At 42.3% G+C, this 26,821-nt stretch overlaps 1 protein-coding gene across 1 annotated transcript; it reads right to left on the reverse strand.

Moving 5' to 3' along the window:
• Positions 1 to 1,554: 1,554 nt before the first annotated feature.
• On the reverse strand, positions 1,555 to 26,088 carry slc9a3r1b (SLC9A3 regulator 1b). The gene is made up of 6 exons (XM_041062813.1): positions 25,075 to 26,088; positions 9,728 to 9,898; positions 7,488 to 7,641; positions 5,235 to 5,278; positions 3,138 to 3,257; positions 1,555 to 3,010 (listed from the first exon to the last, which is right to left on the reverse strand). Exons 1-6 carry the CDS (start codon positions 25,657 to 25,659, stop codon positions 2,873 to 2,875), a joined length of 1,212 nt encoding a protein of 403 aa, XP_040918747.1. The 5' UTR covers positions 25,660 to 26,088; the 3' UTR covers positions 1,555 to 2,872.
• Positions 26,089 to 26,821: the final 733 nt, after the last annotated feature.

Genomic DNA, 26,821 nt, shown 5'->3' on the forward strand with positions numbered 1-26,821 from the left:
CATAGTATGCTGTATACTCAGCTGATAACCAGTACTGTGCTGAACATAAATGCAACAGTTTTTTGTGACATTCTGGGAAACTTTCTTTTGTCTGATCTGATGTGCTTCTGTCTATGAGCAATAATAAAGATAATTAAACTCTTTTCCTTTCTTCTCATAGTAGTTGATTAGAGCAACTATCATTATTATTAATATTAATATTATCTTTCTTTGCCGAGTCACCATTTTACCCCATTTCACCCTGATGTCCATCAATGTCATGATGTCCAAATAGGTTAATTATGCCACAGAGACAGAGGATGAACAGTACAGAGTGTGACAGTGAGCTGTGATAATGACGGCAGGGCTAGAAGGAGAGTGGAGGAGCAGAAAGGTCGAGGCCATTAGTAAGAGACAGCTGCTGGAGACAGAGTGACATGTTTGGGGACAGAAGAGGAACACACACAGCACTCTCCTCCTGAAAACATGAGTCCTGTAAAAAATAAATATCAACACAGTCTGAGGGCAAACAATGGGATCTGATATTATACAACAATAACACAAAATCTATCAGTAAATTAAGGGTCAAAATGGATGTAATGTACCTGTAATGTGCCTCATTTAAAGGATCTGTGTGAGGAAACAGCTTGACAACCAGCAGGCTTATATTTAGATTTATTATTTTTATAGTTTTTATAGTTAGACACCTTGTCCAAATGATTCTGGTTTCTCGGAGAGAGAGCAGTCACCAAAAAAAGCAGATTTTTCTTTCTTCACTTTTTTCAGCCTTGAGATAACACATTCAGCTTTTCGAACCAGCCATTTCTAGTGCTGTTTAAAGTACAAGTCATCAGTGAATCACAGAGGGCACAAAATGTCTGCTCTCTGTGGGATGAAAACTTGTTGCACCTCTTGATCACAGATCAGTAAAGTCAGATCTATTTGTTTCCTTTGACAGAGCAGTGCGGGGGCAGTTAACACAGCCAGCAGAGACAGAGCAACATTATCATTCATTTGGAGTCGTCACCATTCATTTAATTCATATTTGCTGAAAGCAGCTGCCTGCTGAGGCTGAAAATAACCCTATGGAGGCAGTGAGAGTGAACCAAAACAGTTTCAGGCCAGAAAATGAAAACACTGAGCTGAGAGATGCTGTCAAGCTCCATAAATTTGAAGGGAACTGCAGAGTCGAGTGTTAATTCTCTCAGTTCTGTCACTGCAAGCAACCTTAGAAACAGTAGCCGTGTGATCCATTTAATGATTGGTAATATACAGATATTCATTCTAGCTGCTTTAGTGCAAAATGTAGACACAGTAAAGTACATGCTTGTTGCACTGGGCTGTTATGAAAGATGCTCATATCTGCATACACACATATACATTTAATTCTGTATACTTTTTATTGATTATTGACTGATAAAAGCAAGTTATGTAATGCTGCATCACTGTCAGATGAACAGTGCAGAACAATGTCATTGCCACATTCTGTGAACAGAGATTGTTACCATATCTGATTAGTTTTATGTCCTATTTTAAGTAGGATTAAGAAAAAAATGATTTCAACGTACCACAGGATAATGTTGTGATTTATTACAGTATAGAAATCCCTTACACAAGCTAAAAAAAAACCTTTTCATGTACTTCAATCACTCAGTTTTCAAATCATCACTTTTCAAAATGGTGCACAAATGCATAAAATCTAGTGAAGCACAGACAGTATTTTAGAAATACATGATCTAAAAGTTACGTAATTATTGTTTTTAAGACAGAAAATCTCTCACAAAGCATTTTCCAGGAGCAATAAAAATCATTCATGTGCTAACAACTGGTGAACTGAGCAGCCGTTCACAGTGGATATGATGGCAAAGTAAGGACGGTATAAGTTACTGATAATAAACTGTAGTTCACATTTATTCAAAAGGTGATACCATGTATTCAGACAATGCATGGATGAATGGTGGATGGCATTGTAGCAACATAGGATTAAGCTGAAATCACTTTCATTTCAGAGTGGAATTTATGTCAAAAATGAAAAAATATACAAGATATATATATATATATATACACATTATAAGATAACCCATTTAAAACACAGTTCTTTCCAGTTTAAAGCCATCAGTAAATATTTCACAATCACAAATGATTCCCAAAAGGAGTTTCAGGTAAGAAAGCAATATCTTGTTTATCTTATTTTCGGGATCAATATAGAGCTCTAACATATAATTTTTTTTTTTTTAAAGTGAATAAGAGTAAATAACTACACAAATAAAAACATTGCAATAAATGACCCAAAAGGGAATTTTTCTCAGTCCTGTGTCAGATATTTGATCCCTAAGCCAATAATTGAGTAAATTAGAGAGAAGTGATGCTCTGATTGTCGGGCTGGTTTTTTACGGTATGTGGCTGGACACTTTAATATTTTAAATGTTAACATAAAGAGCAGCGGGTCATTAAACGTAGCATGCTGATTGGCTCCTCCTCACTTCCACAGGCATCAGACTGTCAGGGTCCACACGCACAGACACACACACTCACACACACACACACAAAGGAAACCATGCCCACATAGGGCATAAATAGCTACATACACACATACAGACATATCTTCAGCATGGTCCAGTTCTCTTTCATTGGCATATGCATCTTTCATTGTTAGTAGCACATTATACGTATATAATATCTGGGTTATTAACATGAAGAGTAATAAGAAGAATATTACATTTTACAGTAGGGCTTGAATTTTGTCTGCTGCCAATAGTTAAACTGCTCTTGTAAAGTCATTACAATTAAAAAATGTCTTTCTTACATCTCCTTGTAAGAATTGCTATGATAAAAATCTGTGTGAGTGTGTGTGTATGTGTGTGTGTGTGTGTGTCAGGTGACCTGAGGTGCCCTATAGGTTGCTGAAGAGTTCATTTTTCTTGGTCCAGTCCATGGGTGGGGCTCTCTTGTTGGAACGCTTCTGGTGGGCGAGCTCTTTGACCTGCTGCAGAGACAGGTTGAGAGCTGGGATGGCATCCGTGATCAAACCCTGGACACAGAAAACAAAGTGAAAAAAAAAAATCAAATGTATTAGGTCAAAAACATGCTGCATCTTTTGTGTTTTTGTTTTTTAAATCTTAAGATAATTGTGCTGCAAGCTATTTTCTGTGACGCACCTCAGGTGGCGTGTTTGTGGGCGGGGTTGTGAGCGAGGTGTTGGACGAAGCGCTGGATGGAGAGGGGCTGACTGACAGCTTCGAGTCCCTCTCTGCCTCTTTGGCCCCTCTACCATTCACCTGGAAACACAGACACTCATCAGCATCACTTCATCACATGTACTGACAGATTAGTGTATGCACTGACACTAACATGAACCATTTCCCAAGAAAAATGAGCAGCAAGGGAGACACATCGGAACAACTGCAATGAGGAAACTGTTATCCTTTTTTCCAGACTTGCAGTACCAGACCTCTCCACAGGGAGGCAGCCTTGGATTTGAGTTGTCTTTTTCTATTGAGCACAAGTTTAAAGTAACTTCTAAAACTCCCCTGAAGTGCCATTAACAGTCTGCATTTCTTCAAACTCTCTGTTCTAACACCTAACCAGTTTAATGAACGCAAATACAGTGAAGTCTGTGTAAAACTTAAAGTAAAATGTAAAAGCAATCAGTGTTTTTTTTCTGAGTTTCTTTTTTAGCAATTTTACAGTTAGGTACGTCATATTTAGTGATCTGTGAATTAGCAGTATGAGGAAGTTAGTACATCTGTGGACTCTGGAATATGTGGAAAGGATAATGGATTCAGCAAAAATACTGTAAAACCTGTTTTGTGAAAGTGCTGAGAAACTTCCTGGTTGAATTACTCCTCATATCATTCATTGGTTTTCCTGTTCTGGTTTTTTTTCCATAGCAGTTTGAATAAACTGATAAACACTGTATTTAACACTAACTCTCTAAAGACCACATCTTTCGCTTCACAGACAACTCTCACCCCCCCCCCCCCCCCCCCCCCCTCAGCTCTTCAACCTTTTAACCAGAGTCTGTTACGCAACAATATGTGGAACATGTAACTTCTCTTCTGCACATGCGGCCCCCTGAGTAACAGTAAAGCGACGGTCAGGCGTCACTTTGCATAATTTGCCAAACGGCTGAGCGGAAGGCAGAAACAGTGGGCACAGTACTTTGTTTTAGTTTGTTTTCTGGTGTCTTTGTACAAGACTGATGTTATCTTATCTTATCAACTCTGATTTACATAAAAAGCCTAGTGTGTTCACCAGGGAACAAGACACTCTGGTAACCCGAGAGACCCCCAAAAAGTATTCCTGTGATACCACTGACACACACACACACGCACACACACACACACACACACACACACACACACACACACACACACACACACACACACACACACACACACACACACACACACACACACACACACAGAGTGTGTGTTTTTCTTGGAATATACAGTACTGAATTTCAAAGGAATAGCTTGATATTTTAAGGAAAACACCTCTTGTCTCTCTGATGGAGTTTGATGAGAAAATTGTTTCCATTCCCACGTTTGGAGAGTAAACATGAATTTGATGCCAGCAGCCACTTAGCTTAGCCTAGTTTACCATTGACTAAACTAAAGTGGTTGCAGGTTGTGTCTCTTTATGGATTACACCCAAATGCTACAGCAGGATTAACATGAAGCCACTACGTTCTCCATGCCTTAGTATAAACTCTTTGGTCAAATCCTTTCAAATAATTCAAAGTTAATGGACTACTAGCTGGACTGGACTACGAGCTGGGTGGGGTTTTCTACACCACACCACACAATGAACGCTCAGACAATCACAGGAAAGTGTGTTCAGTACACGTCTCAGTGACTAATAACTTGCTTCACCAGCCTCTCGTTTCTCTTATGTGGCAAACCACACCTGAAAAAAATGCAGCATGTTACTTTCAAACACTGTTTGACCTTGGCCTGCTGGGTTCCATGCTGTGCCACATGAGGAGCTACAGAGCATTCAGAGCAGAAGGCTGAACTATTATTGTCCTCGGCTCTGCCAGGAAGGAGAGACTCCATCGGTGAAGAGGGAAGTGGCCGCTGTGGGAGACCGACAGCTCTTTGCACACTTCAAAGCTCATATCCCACTTCTGGCTTTGCTCTAAAGCAGATTTCCAAACCAAATGCTGGCACTACACACTTTAAAGTGTCACTCTGTGTTTGTCTCTCTCTCTGTCTCTCTCAATATGTGATATATTTGCTGCTGGTGAATCTTACCTTCTCCTCCATTCCTCCATTAATGACAGGTTCTGGCAGTGGACCTGAAGGTAGGAAAATGACACAGGAATCAGTCATGCAATCCAAAAACACAACTCTTTCTGTCCGTCTCTGTCAGCATCAGTGTCTTACTGGTCCTGTGTCATGATACCTACAGTACCCTCACTCCTCCCAAGTCCTGCACCATCAGAGCAGAGAGCTCTACTCTGCTAGAGCAAGAGTCTTTCTGCAGCTCACCTTTCATTCCAACAGCACCTGCTCTATTACATGGCACAGGTATGAGCAGATCATCTATTATTCATACATGGTTCATCTTCTGTGAGATGGTGCTCCTCTTGGTCCTCTCTGCCTCCCCTCCTCCACCTCCTCTGGTGAAGCCACAGGACTTTTGCCTATCCGATATCTACAGTTTGACCTTAGTTTTTGTTGTAGAAATGAACTGATGTTTCCCATTAAGCTCTGTTTGAACACAAACCTGACTTTGAGAGGTGGTAGCTGCAGACACATCCCTTACCTTCCATCCCTCTGATCCTCAGCCGAAAAAGTGTTTTTAGCTAATAATGAGTAATTCTAGTAGACAGCAGCTGGTCCTCCAGAGTTAATCTGAGATCTGAGTCTTCCTCGGGTCTTTGCTTTGTGTGTGTTTGTGCCCTGACTCCGAAAGGAGCCTCTCCAGGTCCTAATACAGCTCCAGCTCCAGGCTGAGAGGCCACTTGGACCGAGTGCCTTGGAAACCAAACAAAGGTGCTGGCCAGCCGGTCTGCTGAGAGAGAGGCTGTGTGTGTCTGTGTGTGTGCTGAAGTTAAGAGTCAGTGTAGGCAGGTGCCCTCTGAGTGGGCAGCATGTGAAGTGCAGGCAGTTACCTGGGAAACACCTCACTGGAATCTCTCCCCCCTGTAGGACGTTATTATTTTTAATCCTGGACTGAAACACTGGAGGGTTTAAGGAGTCCAGGAAATTATTATGAAACATCTGCCTCTCATTCAGTGAAGGCAGGTCAGTTTCTCTTTTGCCCCCACTATGGTTCACTGCACAAGAGTACACAACACTGGACATAAAACCCATGGGCTTACTAACAGATCTAACTACAATGGTAGAAAATAACAAAGTGCAATTACTCAAGTGCAGAACTTAAGTACAATATTGAGTTATTTTACTTAAGTATTTCCATTTTACGACATTTTAAAATGCCAAGGAAAATGCCAAGCATTTGATGTGTCCAGCTTCTAAAATGTGGGTGTTTAAGGATTTTTCTTTGCCACACATGATAGTAAACCCAATATTTTTTGGAATATCTCAGCACTAACAAGTGTTATGGCTCAAATATATCAGAACAAGAAAAATCAGTGTCCTAATGACTCTATCTCTCTCCTGGATACAGAGGGTTATCCCTTGTACCTCGACTGTTGCCGTGCCAACAGAAGACGGCACCATGTTTATATGAGGGGTCTCGCTTTACAGAGTGGCACTCAGAGGCACAAACGCCACCTGCATGAATATCAGCTGCTGGGCTGTGGAGGGACAGTCCTCAAGCACAGGAACCAAATCACAGACTGTACTAGGGCGCCCCCTGGGGGGATTGGTGGATATGCCAGGACCTGTGTGATGTCAAAGGGTGCTTGGGTAAAACACTGACCAACACCAACCAGCTCACGGGACGACCACACCTCTTTGTAGACAGAGGAAGATAATCCCCCACAGTCATGTATCTGTTTACTGAGCCTGAAGGTTCATTGCTGACTTTGGAAATTCTTAGAACAAGGTTCCCTTGCTGGATGTTTGCAGGAACTTTCAGCTACATCTCGTGGCCTCCATCTGTACAAACAACACTTGCTCTGTGCAATCTCAGTCTGTCCTGTCAGATCTGATCTATTTATGTCTAAAAGATTAACTTTCTCCACAGGACATCGACATGAGGTGGGGGGCAGGAAGTGGCTCAGTGTCTCTGTCTGTCTGTGTTTCTTGGCACAGAAAGAAAGAAACGTGAGAAAGAGAGAGAGAAGGAAATAAAGCAAGAGAGAAGAGTAGAGCCATGAAACTGTGACAGACTTTCAATCTGCAGGACAGGAGAGGAGACAGTGTCTAGTGTCTATAACACGTCTGTAACTGTGGCTGTTGACTGGCAATGAACCCAGAGTGAAACATTATGAGTTAATTGCAGTCATTCCGTTCTCGAAAGACAATTGCCACCGGAAAGTAACTTGTGCTGCCTCTTAGCAATGGTGAAATCGTCCTGTCTGTGCGTCCTCTCACCAGTCAGGTGGTCTGAGGTGGGGGCCACTCGGCACCTCTTGAAAAAGACGTCTGTGTCGGGGTCCACCACCAGCAGCCGGGTCTCATTCCCGCCGGCTTTGATGGCAGCCACTACTTCTGAATGCGTCTTCCCCTCCACTGACACACCATTCACCTGAAGAGGGTGAGGATAAGATTATTTTTATGACATTATTTTATTATTTTAAATTCATTTTATTATTAAATATATACATATTTTTTTAGACAACCTGTCGCATGACTGGAAATCCTTCAAAAAAAAGTCACCATTGTTTCTTTTTTTGGCCTGTCTTTTCTTTGTTCCCACACAGAAGTGAACAAACTGTTTTATCACTGTCAGGATTTCTTTCTCAATATTATCACTTTGTCTGCCAGAGGCTCCAGGGCAGGAAATCCTGTGTGTCCACACATAAGCGCACGTATGCATGCACACGCACAGACACACACACACACATGCATGCACTTTCAACCACTAACTTGGAAAACAAACTCCACACAGGGCTCCGTAACCCACTGTTTCGTTTGTCCTTTTAACAAACTTATCCCCCATGTTTACATCTTCCTTGGTACTTTGCTGTGTGACACTATGACAGCAGTATTGGTCTACAGTAACCCAACTTATCAGGTGGCTCTCTCCCAGACCAGCTGAGTGCGGTGGGATAAAATCACCATGGGAAAGCATGTGAGAAATGTCTCTAAGGGTGTATGTGTGTGTGTTTAGGTCATAGGGTGGGTCGGCACGTCTAAGCCAGTCCCACAGAGGAAGCTGGACAATGGCTGCCTGGCCAGTAACAGCAGCAACAATGAGTACCCACTCCCCACAAAGCCCTGCTCCTCAGTGGGTGGTGTGGCTGTCTGGGGCCCTCTGGGGGACTGGAAACCCCTCATAAGACTCTAACACAGACCCGAAACTCTGTGGTTGTTTTAATCCCTCCACACTCTCTCTGTCCTCATCTTCCTCTGATTCATCTTCTTCATTTTTCTCTATTTCTTCTACTTTCCACACAGTCACTCACTCAATCTCACTCAATCTCATTCAGTCAGGGAGAGAAAAGAGGCGTGCATGATGGTCCACAGCAGTGGACACGCCGCTGCTCTGGTTTGACCATGTGTTAAAGAAAACTACTGCAATGAGAGAGTCAGAGATGTTCATTGTGAGTTGCTTCTGCTTCTGCTGGCTAAATAACAGTGAGAGTATGATTGGTGTTACTTTCTTTAGGCCAGTCTACACTGTAATGATGCAGGCAGAGCAGAACCCAGACCAGTTAAGAAGCTGATTATTCCAGAGAGAGGCTGCTTGCAGTGACAGTTACAACCAAGTCCCCTGGGGGATTTAAGACCCCACACAGTGACTATTAGTCCACATCACATTCTTCTGAACACACACTTAACTTTGGGAAAAGACCTGACCACTTCGGCACTGTGTAGAGTATTCACCAGACCTATGGATGTGGATTATTAACCTTTTTGTATTAATATACAACATTATTAAGTAACCAGTTTCTCAAACTTGTTATCTAACAGAAGAAAGTGTCTTACTATAATAATATATATGTACAGATAAGGATGATATTAAAGCAACTAGACCATGCCTACAAAGTGAGGTGCAAGAGTCACATTTAAAAAAAAAAAAAAAAAGAATTTATATGATTTGTGACCATTTTTAATTATTTGACTGCTGTGAAAGTGCTATGGGTAATTTATCATGTCATACTGTATCCATGTAAAATGAATTATTGGATCACAGAATTATTCTTTTGTTTTTCTCTTAGACAGGCTTTCTGTCTCATAGTTTATGAAGTAGGTGTGGCCTGACTACACACCACACCATTCTTCTCTATTTTTATCCCAATAAAAAAATCACCACAGGCTGCCTGAAGCGGAAGTATGGCAGACTAATCAGGATACACTATTTGCATGGATTTTTTTGGGTTACTATAAGAGCTCAAATTAGTTATTTCACATAAAGATTACTCTAAGGCAGGTAATGGAGGAAAGTGAGTAAATAAAAAGGAAACTCCATTAAAACTGCCCAGGTTTAGACAAAATTTGATACTTATATATATGACAAAAATGTGGTAACCTGTATGAGGACTTCTAGAGTAAAGAAGTCATCGTACTACAACAATAATAACTTTCCTGAATGTCCCTCCTCCTCCACCATACTGACTTACAGCCCTGCATGGTTTCACAGTACTCCATCAATGACCTCATTAAAGTACCTGTACTATCCTGTCCTTGGCCAGCAGGCCTGCCCTCTCTGCTGGAGAGTCTTCATCCACAGCTCTGATGTACTGTCCCGGCCGCGCTCGCTCGCTGTGCAGGTTGAAGCCATATCCGTTGGACCCTCGCTGGATCACACACAGACGTGGCCGCAGTTCAGTACACACCTCCTGAAAGAAGCCACAGAAGAGAAAACAGGTATGTTAATACACTGTGTGTGACATTGAAGTGTCTACCAAAACATTTAGCTTTTGAAAATACCTCCACCATGGGTGTCTGTTCAGGAAGAACAAGAGGCACAAAGATAACAGAGAGCTCCAAGGAATCGTTAACCATGAATATAAAGCCGAGGTTGAACATGCAGGTGGCTGCTGCATGCTGATGTGTTGGGCAGTGTGTTTTTAACAATCACACATAAACTCAAGCTGCTGTTTGACTCCACGTGACTCCAGCTGCTCGCCAGGAAGGAAGAGGGGCTTGGAGGCATGTGATTGGAGGTCTGCTGGGAAGGTTTGCAGAGAATTTGGGGAGGGGGGAAATTGGGGGGCTTTAGAGGAAGGGACTGGTTCCGGAGTGGTACGCAGCCTTACTTGCTCCAGGCTCCGAGAAGGACAATGGAAGCTGGGCGTTGACCTCTGACCAACTCCTGCAGCCCTGTCCCGTCCAGTCCCACTCTGGGATGGCAGGAAGAGTTAGAGCTGTATTGTCATCCAGGAAAAAACTCCAGCTCAGTCCCAGAACCTCCCTTCCGCTGTGTGGATGAAGCAGTTTCTTTATTTAGGAGAGGGAGCTTTAATGGATTTGTCATCAAAGAGGTCAAAACACCGTATGGCGCAACATACAGGAGAGCACAGGAGACTTCGCTGGTCAAGATAATCTTTGTCAGTGTGACCAAATTCGACCTGACACTCCCTCCACATCAGAGTGGCTGCGTGCTCCCGCCCTCTGTCAACTGAACACTGGAAGACAATGAACAACCTCTATAAATAAGTCAGTGTGAATGAGTCACTTTCTACAGAAAATACTGGCAGGAGGCTGATTGATTAAAGCCACTTAAAGGAATCAGTCACAAATGAACTGTGGACATTATAATAACTGAACTGTGGTCTGACTAATGTCAGCACGCTAATACGATCACAATGACAACGCAACGAATCACTGTTGGGGTAACTGCTGTGTATTTTACTAATTTATTAGTTGCTTGTTCTTCCTGACATGAAGCACAATGTAACTAATTTGACAGGTAGTCTATAGTTTTGTAGTTGTTCAGCTATTTCAGTCAGGACCAAAATCATGAACTCACTGACAGAATAGCATTGCCACCCCTAGAGCCATGCTGCTATCATAGCTAAAAACATAAAGGAAAATAATACAAAGTGTCACACACTTCTCCTTAGGTATAAAACATGAAATATTAAGGCAGTTCAGCAGACAGCAGTCTGTTCTCATTACTGATGCAGATTGGCCAATGTGTCTATGTCTGTCAAGTGACTGCTGAGCATCCGGAGAGTGTGATGAACATTTATCCTGCTGATCAGATGTGCTCCTGATAAGAGCTCTGCAGTAGCCATTTCATCCTGCTGGTGAACGATTATACAAAAATGGTTGTCTCTGATTGCTCGTCCTTCAGCTTCTCAAGTGTTACACCCAAACTTCAAGTAAAAAAAACCTTCTTTTGCAAGCTCTTTATGCAAACAACAGCACAGACCAAACAGAAAAGTACTGTTTTTCCTCTGTTTTCTTTTAGTAAATGGTTAGTTTTGCTGCAGTGAGCCTGAATTAGGGTGATTGTTATTGTTGACCTTCCCTCCTCTGAAAGGCTGGAATTAACTAACTTAGCATCCTTCTGCTAGGGTAAACCTAGCAATGTGATGGCAGAGTACTGCATAAAGTCTGGTGGTCAACACAAAAGTAATTACAAGGTTTTTCTGCTTTATGAATCTTCAGGACTCTCATTGGGTGCTCTGGCTGCCGTTAGGCGTCGCTGCGCTGGGTGAGAGGGTGAGTGAGGCTCTGGCAGGGACAACAGAGGAGGGTTTGTGTCGGGTGAAGACAGGAGGGCAGAAGAATCTCCACGCGGGTCTAAAATCTGTGGAATCTGCTGAACATACACAAGCCATGAGGGGAACCAAGGGGCCATTACTTGTCAAATGTGCATTTGTGTGGAGGCATGTGTTTTTGCTGTATGTCACTTGTATTACTTGTTAAGAACATCATCATATACAATGTAAGTTCCCCCTACTGTTATCGTAGGAAATCAGATATACACAGTTACAAAATGAGCTGCAGATAAACTGGGCACATTAAGGGTACAGCCACAGAGCATTCAGGGGACGTTCTGTAAATCACAAACTGATATCATAACTCATCCACATACAATCTTCTGAGGCTGGGAGCTAAAACAAAACAATATATTAAACAGCCTTGAAAGGCACAGTAATCTGTGTTCCCTAATTTACACCGAAAGTACAAGTAAATATTTGTTTCAGACAGGCTTAGCCTTGGCCTGAGGTCACCTTAAGTCAGAAACATGAGAGGAACATGTACAGTTCCTCTCAGGCTCTTCATTTGGTAAACAGTATTTTCTAGACCCTAAAGCACCTGTGAGTACATGATGTGAGGAAAGAAAATACAGGCTAATTCATGAACTTGTGCTAACTCAGATTTAGTTTAGTTACAGTATGCTTCTCTGACCATCAAGCAAATAATTTCAATCGTACTTAATGTCACATGACATCTTCTTTGGGATTCCTGATTCACATTTGTCACTATTTCTGAGTGAGCGTACCACTTTAACATTAAAGTCACATAGTTTTCTATTGTGTCAGAAGTTCCTCTCAGCCAAGAAAAAGATCTACATACTGTCTCAGTGACACAAACTTTCCCTTTGAGGAGGGAAGTGTTGAACAGGAACTGTTGACACATCTTCCCCCAGTATGCTTCCCTCTGTGCTGGCTCAACTTCCTGACATGAAAGAGAAATCAATATACAAGCACACCCAAACATATGCACAAAAACACATTTGCACACACGTACACGGTTTTTATTAGTTAGCCCATAGAGGATAAAGTCTTTGTAAAAGGTAAATAAAAAGACATTTTAATCTCCCTAAGGAGGTGAGAATTAAATCACTGGGTTTGACAAAACAAAGTCATTCATAAACAAGCCACTTTGAAATGTTTCCTAGCATGACCACAAGATAAATATGAAACAGATTAACTCAGCCCCCCCCCAACCCCCCCAAATAAATGAGATGACATTTAGATTCATCCTAAAGGTTACAACATATTAATGTTGACCCCTGACTTGTATGACGTTTATTTTCTCCATTATTATTATTATTATTATTATTATTATTGTTTATCAATACCAATAACCCACTACATTGTTAATGTACTGGCACCAGATATGGTTGTTTGTACTGAATGAATGTTTGTAATAGTTTAGATTTAATAGTAATCTGTAAAACCAAAGGCATTTCATTTCACTGTGATTCCCAGCCTTAAAACACTGGCATAATTTTCAGTAACACTTTGTTTTGGTTGTCTAATGTTTACAAATGAGTCATTAATACTTTGACTGGTCTCAAACTGGCCACTGGTGTTGGTATTCAGCTGCCAGTAGCTGCTACCACTATTGACATGGTATCAACATGACTTGGGTGTATATAAAGTGAAGTAACACCGGACAGTTCAAATGAAATGAAACCAGTTTCTTTCATGTTGAAAGTAATATTGCGTGATATTTGTTTCCACTGAGACAAAAGGCTATTGTACCAACTTCACTCTAATGCCTGCTGCTGTTAGATCGCGGCCTCTTTCATTAAGATACACCTTCTTTCAGGCGGATAATGTATGAGTGGAGTTTCTATCTCCACTGCACAGACTTTGGCAACTAAAAATAAGCAGTTGGTTTGAATACCAATCACTCCAAAACAATGCCGGGGCCCATTTTAATATTCTCAAAACACACTTCTGAGTCACACGGCTGTCTCACAAAACTCACTGCAAGCTCCTGTTTCTCTATGTGTTTTTAAGACACAGAGTTTACAGGTTCCACACACAGAGGCTGATCTAACCCCATTTTGGACATGTTTCTGGTTTTTCTCAGGAAGCAGCAATAACCAAGAGATAAGATACCAAGACAAAATTCAACAGGCACTCTGACCAAACTGCAGCACCTCAAATCACATTCTTGCAAAAGATCTAAGTCTCTTGACTCTAAACCAAAAGCCTTATGTAAAACAATTTTTGGAAAATATTTCCACACTGGAATGCTACAGTGAGTAATTAGAACACAAATATAGCTCTGAAAAACTGCTTTGTTGTAACCAAAAGTGAATATTTTAAAAATGTTATCCAAGTCCAAAAGTCATTTTCTATTATGTAAGAGGTCTTTCTTTTTTGTAGATATGAATGAAACACAAACTTAATGGGTCATGTGAGAAGGGATGACATCGTTAACTACTGCTAATCTTCTGTCATGCTCACATTTATTGTTACAACATATTATGTTGTAATATAGACAAAAATTAACCATTATGCTGTAGACTAGTTTGTAGCTCTGAGGCTGTGCTTAGACACAGCAGTGGTGAGATAGCTAACATGCTCACAGTGACAGCACTAACATACTGATGTTTAGCAGGCAAAATGTTTACCATGATCACCATCTATAGTTTAGCCATAGATAGTTAATTAGCTTGCTAAGAACAGCTGAGGATGATGGGAGTGTGATTAAATTTGTAGTCTTTGGTAATAAACCAAAATATTGGGTAAACTGAAACGCTGACCTCGTGTCAGATGAAAGGTCAGGGGAACCACCATGATAAACAAGATTCATCCTCTCAAGACCATGAATGTCTTCACAAAATTTCATAGCAATCCATCCAATAGTTGCTGTGATATTTCAGTCTGAACCAAAGCGGTGGACTGATAGACAGGCCGACATGCTGCTACTGACTGAAATTCATTAAATACCAGTATTTACATGAGCGCTGCTCCAACACAGCACAGGCAGACAGAGTCATCGCCTTTCCCTCGAAGATACCGGCGGGCGAGTGTCTGACAAGCCAGAATGATTGACTCGCATCCTCTAAAGCTCTTCAGGGAGCATTAAAAAGCAACCATCTACTTCCATCATAACATCTACCTCCATCATAATCATCCATCATGTTTATCAGTCTCTGACTCAGCCACTGGAGATCTGCATCTGCCAGTCTCTCCTGCTGATTCAGTGCGACAGAGAAGCGCTGTAGCTGCGAGCGATTTATTCTCTGGCGTGTAAAGAGCAGTCCATGTGCGAAAGAGTGTGTGTGTGTGTGTGTATGTGTATGTGTGTGTGACAGACGCCAGAGGCTGCAGCTCTGCCACTCACTGCCTGCCAGTTACTTCATATTTTCCCCCATACTTGGCCAGACAACTGATGTGTAACTAAAGGCCTTAATAAAGAACCACACAAATGGGACATCTTTTACTGTAGGCTTGTGTAGTTCTTGCACAGCTCCTGGTCTCTGACTCAAATACTCTTTTTCTTTTGTCATATACCCATAAACACAGGTCATGAGCTGAAAACGTCCTGTAATTATGCAAACACCTCACTGATGTATTTCAGCTGTTTTTCGACCGCTGATAACATCCAATAAACTCCCGAGTGCTGCAAATCATCAACTGAGAGCTGTCACACTCAGCTGAGCTCTGCATGTGGATATGTCATCTAAAGCAGACTCTCTTTCATCTCTCCATATCGCTCTCTCTCTCTCTCTCTCTCTCCTTCTGCTGCTTGCTTCATTCCCCCCTGTCGTTCTAATAAGAGAGGGCAGCTCTCTCATGAGTTCGGCCTCTTTGATCAGCATAAAGAATAACCACTAAAGTGACACAGCACCAGGCACCACGGTTACTCAGTGACATGACAAATCGTTGGCCTCCCGCTCCTTGTGATTGTCATGTGTAGTTTTTGACGGAGGTTAACGGCCTCAGGGACAGACTTAATAAATGTTTGATGTAAGCCTGGTTCCTTTTTAACCACAAACAGCACAAGTTTTGTCCTCCTGAGTGTACGGAGCGCACCACTCTCTCAGGCAGGACGGGGGTGTTGGGTTTCAAGCTGGACCATTGAACCAGCTGCGAGGCAGGCACAGGGGGTAATAAAGCACAGTACTGACCCCCCCCCCCCCCCCCTCACCTTCCTTTTCCATTTGAGGATGGGATAAACTGGCTTTACAAAAGACACCACAGAAAGGTTCTGCTGAGGGTTCCCATTACAATAGTCTCTTTTGGGGGGAGGTTTGAAAATAGAAAAGTAATGTCAGTCATCACAGCAGAGGCACAGACACTGATAAGAACAAATGGAGTGGTCTTGATTACCAGAGAGGTCTGACCGTGCCTGGAAGATCTGAGCTGGCAGGTTGGGCCTTTGCTCAAGAGTCTTCATTTTTAAAATTCACGACTGCATCAGATCGGCCCAAAGCTGATTTTAGTCCTATCTCTAATATAAGGAGTCAACAAGTTTTATCTCCTCATCCAGTCTTCCTGTCCCTGACCCTCCACCCTTTTGGACCTGCGCCTTCCATCGGGGCTGACAGCCTCTAGCACAAGTTCCTCTATCACCTTTCAAACACAAAAACAGTCTGATGTAACAGTGTCTGATGTAAGAAAATGCATTTAGTGAAAGAGGGGAAGGCAACACTGAAAACATTGAAACTGAGATCATTGAACGCTGAGGGCTGAGTCTCACAAAGCAGAACCTCAGTTTTACATTCAAGCAGAAGTGACAACATGATGTGGTCACACTCAACATTACATTTTTCCCTGTGGCACACTGTATGAGCAGTGTTTCATTATGTCGCCAACGCTATCTGAGCTTTTCAATTTAATCATGGATGTTGATCTTGCAATAAAAAAAAATTGCCCCTCATGTAGCTCTTTTTCTGTGCACTTCTGCTTAATTTAGCAATTCTCTACATTTACCACTGTTTTTTTTTAATACCCAGTTACCTCGGCTTGACTTGCTGCATCTAGCTTTTAATGGAACATGTAGGTGGAGGGCAATAAAGATGGCAACGGCATTAGCAGGGGAAAAAGACTGATAGTTAGCAGAACTGACTCAAAACATGCCTTGCGGTGGTGCTGCATTACTGAGGCTACTCTCCATATAGAAATGTATATATCTGATCTAATGTAAATTTAATTGGTTTTCTTTTCTGATGGATGCTGCTTGGGTGACTGGTACATGCATATATTTGCATTCATCCATGGATGCAAAATGCAAAACAATGAGTCTGTTTCTATTTGTGACTGCAAAGGAAACGTGAACATTATGGCCAGTCATCTACTGTATTCATGTTTGATTTTTGGTATCCACAGAAATTGGAACAAGATAAGAAGAAAGAGAAGACTTTAGTAAAATCACGGTCGTTTACAGCAAGATTTCTCACTATATCAATGTTAAAGAATTGACCAAATTGACCAAAAGAGTCTACAGACATGCTAGCAGGCACAATATTTTGCCTGGTAAACAGTGCAGCTGAGGCTGATGGGAAAGCCTCCAGAGGAAGGTGCGCAGGACAAATCCTGATCAGATGATTGAACCACCTCAACTGGATCTCTTCAGCAAAAAGACGCAGTGACTCTATTCCAAGTTCCACCCAGACGTGTGGATATATCTGCAATCTTTTTTTTTGTTTGGTCACTACCCAAAGATCATGACCACAGGTGAGCCCTGTGAAAGCTTTGCCTTCCAGCTCAGCTCCCTCTGCACCACAACCATTCAGTCTTTAGTCATTAACCAGGGTATTGCGCAAACTGAAATTTTGATGTTATTAGAGGGAAAGTGATGTGGCCAAAAACTGGAGCTAGGAAAGCAAACTATATTATTTGTTGATTTCAAATAGTGTTTGAAGTACTTTGAGATTGCTTTTTTCCCCACGTTTCTTTAGTTTGGAACATTTTAGTGAATGTAAATATGCACACCAACAATGTATGTTAAATCACTGTCTTGGTCGTGCCTCATGTATGGCGTCTCTGCCTTGTACGGTGGGAAGGGAGGTGGACAGCGGGAGGGTAAGTCTATTTCAGGGTGAACAGAGACTCATTTCCCCCTCCACCCCCCGGCAGGGCGCGGCCCTCCGGCTCATTGTCCATTTGGGGTGGTGAACCTTCAGCAGAATGGAGAGGGAAATGGAATGTGGCATTGTGCAGTCTCAATCCAGTATCCCACGAGACCCAATGACCAGCAACCCCAACACCCACACACACAGGGTTCAGGTTCCACCCCTGACCTGGGCCACAGTGGCCTTGGCCGTGGCGACGGAACAGTGGTGCTGTTGTTTGAACTGACGTCACCGAGATGTTTCAGAGAAAGTGCTGCGAAGACCATAAGACGATCTAAAAAGACGATACATTATAATACATTCTCACTATTGATTATTTGTTCCACCCCTAATCAATAGAGCAATATAATGTTCTCTTGTGATGTGGTGCAACTTTATCTTTCCTTTACTTCAGACATAACTGTTGTGCCTTCTGGCAGTTCATCCTTTTGCCAGTTAATGACTGTGTGACATTTAAACAATAGTACATGCTGTATGAGCTTGTGTTTGTATAAAAAAGGCTGAGACCAGGGCATCCTGGAGGCCTAGGGAGTTTAAGATGCTGACCATGTAATTGCAATGTCCGCAAGTCTGGCCTTTGATGCATGCTCCTCTGCCTCTAGTGTCTCCCCTCATTTCCTGTCACCGCTCCACTGTCTGCTGTGTAGTAAAGACAAAAATGCCTTAAAAGCTTTTAAAAACTATTAAACCGTGCATCCTAAATCTATCCCGCATACTCACACACACACAATTTTTTCCCTTGTACGTGACTGTCTCACAATAGTGTTATCTTGGCTAATGCTTTATGATAGTATTGTATCATGAGTTTCCCTGTAATTCCCACCCATAAGACATACAAAAATGTCAAACCCCTGTGTAAGTCACTGAGCAACAGGAGTGTGTCTAGAGAGACAGTTAGTAAACTCATAGCACCAACTAAACAGAGAGAATCAGGCCACAGCCTGCAGCTTCTAAGATATACTGGGATAACTGAGAGAATAGTGAATATGAAAGTGGAGATTTTGTTAATGGCCACACAATGTGTATGTTACAGTTTCCTAATATAAATTCCTCCACTACAGTGCAGTGATACACATTATTTCAGTGTATGTCTTTTTATTTTTGTTCCCAGTGTTTCTCTGGAATATTTAATTTGGTATGACTCAGGAAGTTGGGAGATATCAATAAAGTCTTCAGTTACAATATATATTTATTTTTACATTGTGTTATTGAGGTATGAAGTTCAAATTGAGAATATTTTAAGGATAAAATATAAATGTCTGTTTATGGCTGAATTAAATACCTAACACGTCAATTCATTACATTAATACAAATATCCTCTACATCCGATATTTCCATTTATACTGCTGGTGATTGATTTGCAAGCCAGAGTTTGCAGTGTTTTGAGATAGATTAAATGTAAAAGGGATTAAAGGAATAACTTTCATTTTTGATGTTAAAGGAAGAACAGAAAATTAATGATAATCATTTTTCAAGCAAAAACACCAAACTTATGACATTTCTTTGTCATATATAATAATATATTGAATAGTTTGTAGGTTTGGACTGTTTGAACAAACAATTACAACAACAAACTTGCTTGTCTAATCGCTGCAGCATTAAGTAACACCCTCTGTATAAACAGTAAAGCTAAAATCCGAGATGGCAGACAAATTTCTGTCATCTCTCGACTCATCAATGTTACACACTCCTAGTTTCTCATAAACAAACAGGCATGAGGACACGTTACACACGTTACACACATTCACAAATCTGTGAGTTGAAACACAATGAAGCCCATGCCACCCTCCGCCCTGTCTTGTCATGTGGACAATTTCCCTTGAAACACACAGGCCAACAATCAACAAAGAGTAGGGAAGGGAAGGGTGACTCCCGAACTTTCTCACACGCACATGCAAGTACATGTAAATGCAAACACGCACACACACACACACACACACACACACACACACACACACACACACACACACACACACACACACACACACACACACACACACACTGACATAAGCACATACATGAAGGTGAAAAAAACCCCCACACAAAGCAAATATAAATGCAAACGTCATGCGACAGCCTGCGGCCAGTCAGAATGAAATATGGTGTGTATCTGATCCTGTCAGACAATCACAATGACCCCAACACAGCCTGAACAATACCTCGCTTTGTCACAATGGCTTCAATGATAACCAGCAAACACAGCAAACTATCAGCTGGAGACACTGTTTACTTTGAGTCATGATTCAGTGTCTGTTGCTGGAATGACATGACATTCGTGTCTCTTACATTTTATTATGCTATATATCAGCTGCTTTTAGCTGCAGGCCTCTGGCTGACTTTTGCTCAGATACAATGATGAGGCAGCTCATCTAGCCTGTATGCTATAGTTTACTCTCCTACAATAAGCTACTGGGCCTCTCACTTCGAGGGAGGGGTTTTAAGAGTTTAAGACGATGAAGTGGGGGAATCTTCCTCCAACAACAATGACAGGAAACTAGCAGAAGCGTCCTGGGGTCTGTGCACAGGCCAAGACTCTCACAGACACAGCAGCAGACGGCCAGAAACACACCCCTGACCATCCTGGCGCAAATAGTTACTCTAGGTGTGGTCATTTCTGCCTCTAATGCAATGACAAATAACCATCCAACGCTGACGTTCATTCTATTAACAGAAAGTCTTATCCAAAGGCTATTCCTGAAGGCATTACATCAGATACCCCTGAATGTGGATTTGATAATAGTTAAAGGCAAATCTCCAGTGATTCTACCCTGCTGTACAAGATGTGACAGAACGCAGAATGTCACAGGGATGTTATGTTAACCTCCCCTGTGGCATAAATTAAAGACACATATTCAAAACTCTTATCTGCATAATCCCTGCAGAGAATTTGACTGTCGTGACCGTAAAAACACATGGTTAAGTTCAGGATTTGCTTCAAGAAGCAATCTAAGCATGCACACTTACTGGAAAGAAGGCGGCTATACAGTGGAGAGTACCCAGGCTGAATCCCCACACACACACACACACAACAGCTTGAGAATGATTTGTTTAGGGAAAACATGTCTTCCCCATGTATTTAGAAGAACCACACTTTCTATGTAAAGTCACTGAAAAGAGCCAAGCGTGTGTGGTGAACACAGTGGAAGCCTTGAGCTCTTTAATAAGTAGGTTTTATGTTAAAGTGCAGATTAGAGGAGAGAAGTGACAACCAACACTGAGATCAACACAAAGTCGCCTCCCTGTCTAATTTCAGGCCTCTACGAGTGATTTCTATCTATACACTGCAGAACCATACACACTGATACATACTTACAGAGAGTCTTACACGCGTACTCAGTCTTAAAAAGAATTGCCTACGTATGAGATCTCATCTAGCCACAGTCAATTTCATCTGACACAAGCGCTCTTCCTCTCCTGTAATTAGTGTTTAAAGACTGGCTTATGTAAGCAGCCAGCAGTCATAAGGAAGACTCCCAAAAGCTTCTCACCCTCACACTCTCTGAATGAATCACTGAAGAAACAGCAAGAACAGTGTGATTAAGCAAACGCAGCTCCTGAAAAAATATATTCTACTGGGTTTAACTGCAAAACGAGGCGCATTTGTGTATGAAATACACAGAGTTTTTTGCTGTGTATATTTAAAACAAACACATTGATGAGCATTTGCTTCTCCTAATGGGCTGTGTATCATTATAAGCTGCAACTAATGATTGTTTTCATTAATTAATCAATTAATCTGACATTTTTTTCTTGATTACTTGATTAATTATTTGTTCTATAAAATGTCAGATTTAAAAAATGATCTTTAAATGGATTCAAACCCATTGATGATCAATTTCTAACAATATAAAACAAAGAAAAGCGGAAAATCCTCGGATTTGAGAAGCTGGATTTTTGCCATTTGTGCTTGAAAAGAGACTCAAAAAAGAAATCAATAATCAAACTAGCTGCCCATAAATTTTCTGTCAATCAGAACTGTTACACAATCATCTCAAACACAGATGTGAGAGTGGATGAGCTTCGATCTGCAATATGAGCTGAGAGAGAGCTGCTGCTTCACTCACACACTGCCACAATGGCAGAGTAAAAATTTTACTGCCTGGTAAACTAAAGAATGACCTTTGGAACTGATGATGTGTTTTTGTGTGTTTTGTTCCACAATGACGACAGCGGCTCCTATTTTCTTCCCGGGCCGCGCTCCATGTTTTGACCTTCATCACTGCTCATCCATTTTTTCGCACCTCCCCTGCGCTGTCTCACTTTCGCCTACCTCCATCCTCACACATACATACACTCCACATGGATTGCGCAAACACACGCACACAGCATCAGTGTAACCATGGCAACCTTGAGCGAGGCTACTCGGCTTCCGGAGAGGGTGTTGCTCTTCGAACCCTCTTTTGTGTCGCTTCAAAGACGGGGCCAGACAGGCAGTGCACAGACGTCAGTGCGACTGCTAAACCAATCCTGCGTGTGTCTTACAAGGCTGTGTGTTTGTGCTGTAAGGGTTTTGTGAGTGTGTGAGTGTGTTTGTGTGTGTCATTGGCTGGGCCACAGGGCTCGGGCACAGGAATGCCGGACAGGATGTTGGGAGAAAATTCCAGAAACAGCAGAGTCTTTGCAAAGCACACCCTGAGGTGCCTCCAACTGTAACGTAGAGACACAGCAGACTCTAAACTGCATCCCTTGAGTCCAATTTACACTCTCACACAGTCTACTGTGTCTTCATCTGTCCCTAAGTAACTTCCCTGGTGTCTAAAATCTTAGTTTTCTACGAACTGAGCCTTTATAGAAAAAAGGAAACTCCCAACTGGACTCCCTGCTCAGCATGGTTTGAACTGCTCTTTGCTCCATATGTGAAACTCGGGGCAGTTGAAATGGAGATCCAAGTGGTGAAAATGCGTTTGTTAGGAGTGCTATTGTTTGTTTCGACGCCACTTCCCCCTGGGTTGCGTGCCAATGTGAATTGTACTGCCACAGCTCCATTAGGCCATCTGTGGAGAGTATCGAGAGTAAACACAGGAACAATCGCTGTATATTCCTAAGACAAACAACACAACCCAGCAGTGCTCAAGTGCTGTGCACAAGTGTGGGCCTTGTGAGGGGGAAAGAAAATGTTTTTTAAATGTCAAGAATATAACTGCAAAAGGCCCTGCATGCTCTGGACATGTGAAAGCTGTCATTACACAGTTGTTATGAAAAAAAAAGGGATGAAATGTCAAATAGTGCGCGCAGTGATGACAATGTGACATTTCAGTTGTGGAGACAGGACATTTATGTATTTCTCTGAACACTTGGGTGTTCAGAGAAATATGGACAAGAGACTTTATTAATGCAAAAGCGTGATGTGATGATAAATGTGATGATTAATCAGTCACAATCACAAAGAAATTTAATCTATTATGAAAATCAATTGATTATTTAAGTTAAAATCTAAAATGTGAATATTTATGATTTTATACTGAATATCTTTGGGCTTTGGATTGTTGGTCGGACAAAACAAGATATTTGAATACAACAATTTAGACACAGTGAATCTGTGATCAACATTTTTTTACTTCCTCTTACAATTTATGGGCCAAACTATTTATCATTTAATCAAGAGCAAACAGATCACAGACATGAGAGTGGTATCAGTCTTCTCATCTCACTCTCAGAGTGAAAGCCTATCTCCTAATACGTTCAACTATTCTTTAATACCTGGAAAAGAAGTATATTTAAGATATGTCATAATATTATGATAACCAAAATAACAGGTAACATCTACATTCACCTCCCAATGAATATTATTTCAGTATGTCTCCCCATTTGACTTCTCGCCATCACTTCATCTTTGCGTTCAGGGAGTCACCACCTTTGTGACCTCCATGACCTCAGATTCAGTAAATCACCAAAAATGTGCACTGAGCAGCAGCAGCACACTGTACCTGCTTTTCAATGCTCCCATCAGTATTACATCAGGTAGAAAAGATTAATTTGGAGCTTGATAGAGAACAATTTAATTATTTTATCTCCATCAAAATCAATCAAGAAAGGCTGCAATGTGTCTCAGGCATGAGCAAGAGATTTTGGACAGAGTTGGACAACACATGGATGAACTACAAGCTATGTTTACATGTTGTTAAATACAAGGACGACACAACGACTCAGAGGTCGATCAACAGCCAGAAGGAAAGAGATATGAAGAGAAAAGACCACAGCAGGGTCTTCTCTGCATCTTTGTGATCACTGCCGGCTGTGCACTCCTTCCCACCTCATTCCCCCACCCACAGTAATGTACCGAGGAGGAGAGTCGGGCACGGACAGAAACAGAAACAGCCTCGGGGGTAAACATCCAGGATGCAGCAGCGAGGGTGGGGGGGGGGGGCACAGATGTTCCAGACTGGAGAGACCCTCTTCTACTCAAGTGCTTTCTAATGAACCCTGGTCCTGAGTTCACAGCCACGCAGACAGACAGACACAGCGTGGCAGGAGAAAATACGGCCAGACACAGCAACAAGTGGCCACTGCGGACTGAGACTGTGCCCATAATGTTTTACAGACACAGATCAAAGGTGGAAAAAATTCATTTTGTGGGATTCCTTTAGAGGAGATTTTAAAAAAAAGACACTAAACTATTTCCTGTTGTTTGTTGTGTAATGTTTAGCAATGTCAGATATTTTGTTATGGCTGTTTTCTACAACACACAACACAAAGACACAACAGCGTGCAGCCTGGCATTGTTGCTGACTTAATGCTTAACCTTATGGCATCAGTGTGATAAGAGAGGACAGAATGGCCTCACATTTTCAAGACATTGCTCTTTGAGGTAGTAAAACATCTGCAGAAAAAAAAAACAATCTAACAAAATCAGTGATTTGAGAGGACAGTCGAGCAGCAGTTTGAGGTTTACAGATTGACCAGGGGGTCTGTTTCAGCCTAGTTTGGTCCCTGTTTTCATAATCCCAAAACTGAACCGGATTTTTTTTTTGTCCTCTCACCCACAGCAAATATCCAGCCAGCTGACCCTGACCCCAGCCTGGCAGCATCTGCAGCAAAAGGGCCATGTGGGTGCTGTGTTAACCATGACACAGAGCACCTATTCTCTGCAGGAGAACACTTCCTAAGTAATGCACTGCAGTGAAAGAACTTATTGTGAGGAGAAGTGCAGGAGCAGGAGGAAAGGAATCTGGAAATGAGAGGTGACTGGATGCACAAACTCTTCTCCCATGCACTCATGTGAACTTTGCTCGGACTCACCTTCTCAGAGCTGATGCTCAGCTTCTCCTCGACTTGCTCGTGGATCTCCCCGTTACTCTCCCTGGGTGCCTCCTCCTTCTGCTGCTGCTCCTCCACCACAACCACCACCTCTTCCTCCACCACCTCGTCCCTCTTGACATCTTCTGTCCCGTCCACCTCCACCACCACCTCCTCCTCCTCCTCCTCCTTCATCACTTCCACCACCTCCACCTCCGCCGCCTCCTCCTCCTCCTCGAAGGGTAACGGGACGCCGTCGGTGACATACTCCTTCAGACACTTCATGTTGTGTTTCTTCAGCAGCCGCTCCGTGTCCGGGTCCACCACTATGAGCTCCAGCCGGCCCACGGTGGCTCGTATCCGGGACACGACCTGCTGGTGGCTCTCGTTCTCCACGTCCTCCCCGTTCACGAACACCAGCCGATCTCCGGCGCGGAGCCCCGAGGATTCCGCCGGGCTGTCGGACTCCACTAACCGGATAAACTGCCCCGTCTTACCTTTCTCCCCGTGGAGGTGGAAGCCGTAGCCGTTGTCCCCCTTCTCCAGCGTGCACAGCCGGGGGCGCAGATATTGGCTTTTGCTCGGCATGGTAGGCTTCACTCGCCTTCACACTGCTGCTGCTGCTGCTGCTGCTTCTCAACCTGTTGCTCGTCCACAATGGAAATGACGAGAAAACCTGCTCAGGATGCTGCTGAGGAGGGGTGTGTGTAAGAATGAGTGGTACCCCTCAGAGGAAAAAAAGAAAAGAAAAGAAAAACCTCCCAACCCCCGCCCTCTTAGGAAGATCAGTGCGTGGGAAACAGTGCTGGTGTTTGTCCCACTCTCCGGTCCACTTTCACAAACACAAAGTAAATGTCTGATTTGGTCTTCACACCTGCTGTAATCCTCAGTGTGAGTCCTCTCTGTCAGACTCTGCTGTGTGCAGACGATGTCCTGACCCGGTGGGACTGAGACGAGGCTGGTTAAACTCACTCAGCGGTCCCTTCCCTCTCAGTGCTGCGACCCAAAAAAAAAAAAAAAAAAAAAAAAAAAAAGTAGAAAAAGCCACTCAGGAAGAGGGAGGTGCGTTCACGGAACAGCCCAGCTGGCTGCCTCATGCAAACTAAAAGCGAATGGAGGAGTAAACACAAACCGAGGCTGTCTGGGAAAACACATGATGGAGACGATCAGAGGACTAGACGGTGTTTGGATTGCAAAGAAATGTAATCTTACGATGCAATCTGAAAATTTGAAATCCTGTTAAACTTAAATAAAAAAATTTCCTTCAGAGTCTGTTTTTTCTTCAAAGTGGTTTTCCTTTGATGTAGTTTATCCACTTTTTGGATTCTGTCTCCTCTGTGAGCAGCAACCTTTTTTTTTTTTTAACAAATTGTCCATAACCAGTATTTGCCCAGTAGAAATGTTTTCAGTGTTTTTTTTTACTTACAACTCTTTTGCCCACTTTTTGTACACTTTTATACTCTCTATCCATTAGTGTCCGTATGGCTGTTTAATGTGGCCAGAGGGACACAAATTAGAGTGCGTCAGTGTGATATTCCATTGTGATTGTTATGACCTTATCACATTTAAAAGCATTTGATTTGTATTCATTTTTTTCCCTCTGCCAGAAATAATATCCAAGTTGTTTTTGTCCCAGTGCTCATAATGAGAGAACACTTAGCCGTGACCTTTTTGAAATGCCAGTCTTCAGGTTAAATTCCAATGCACAAATTAGCCATTTTGCGGACCCTAATTAAAGATTAATTTAACA

The sequence above is a fragment of the Toxotes jaculatrix genome, chromosome 18 (genome assembly GCF_017976425.1).
Source record: "Toxotes jaculatrix isolate fToxJac2 chromosome 18, fToxJac2.pri, whole genome shotgun sequence".
Lineage (NCBI taxonomy): Eukaryota > Metazoa > Chordata > Actinopteri > Toxotidae > Toxotes > Toxotes jaculatrix.

Excerpts from the sequence above, each read along its gene's own strand:
- slc9a3r1b (XM_041062813.1), bottom strand. The coding sequence starts at position 25,659 with ATGCCGAGCAAAAGCCAATATCTGCGCCCCCGGCTGTGCACGCTGGAG. Across the intron at positions 7,642-9,727 it reads CCAAGGACAGGATAGTACAG|GTGAATGGTGTGTCAGTGGA; the intron begins GTACTTTAATGA and ends CACCCTCTTCAG. Across the intron at positions 5,279-7,487 it reads CACCTCAGACCACCTGACTG|GTCCACTGCCAGAACCTGTC; the intron begins GTGAGAGGACGC and ends TCCTACCTTCAG.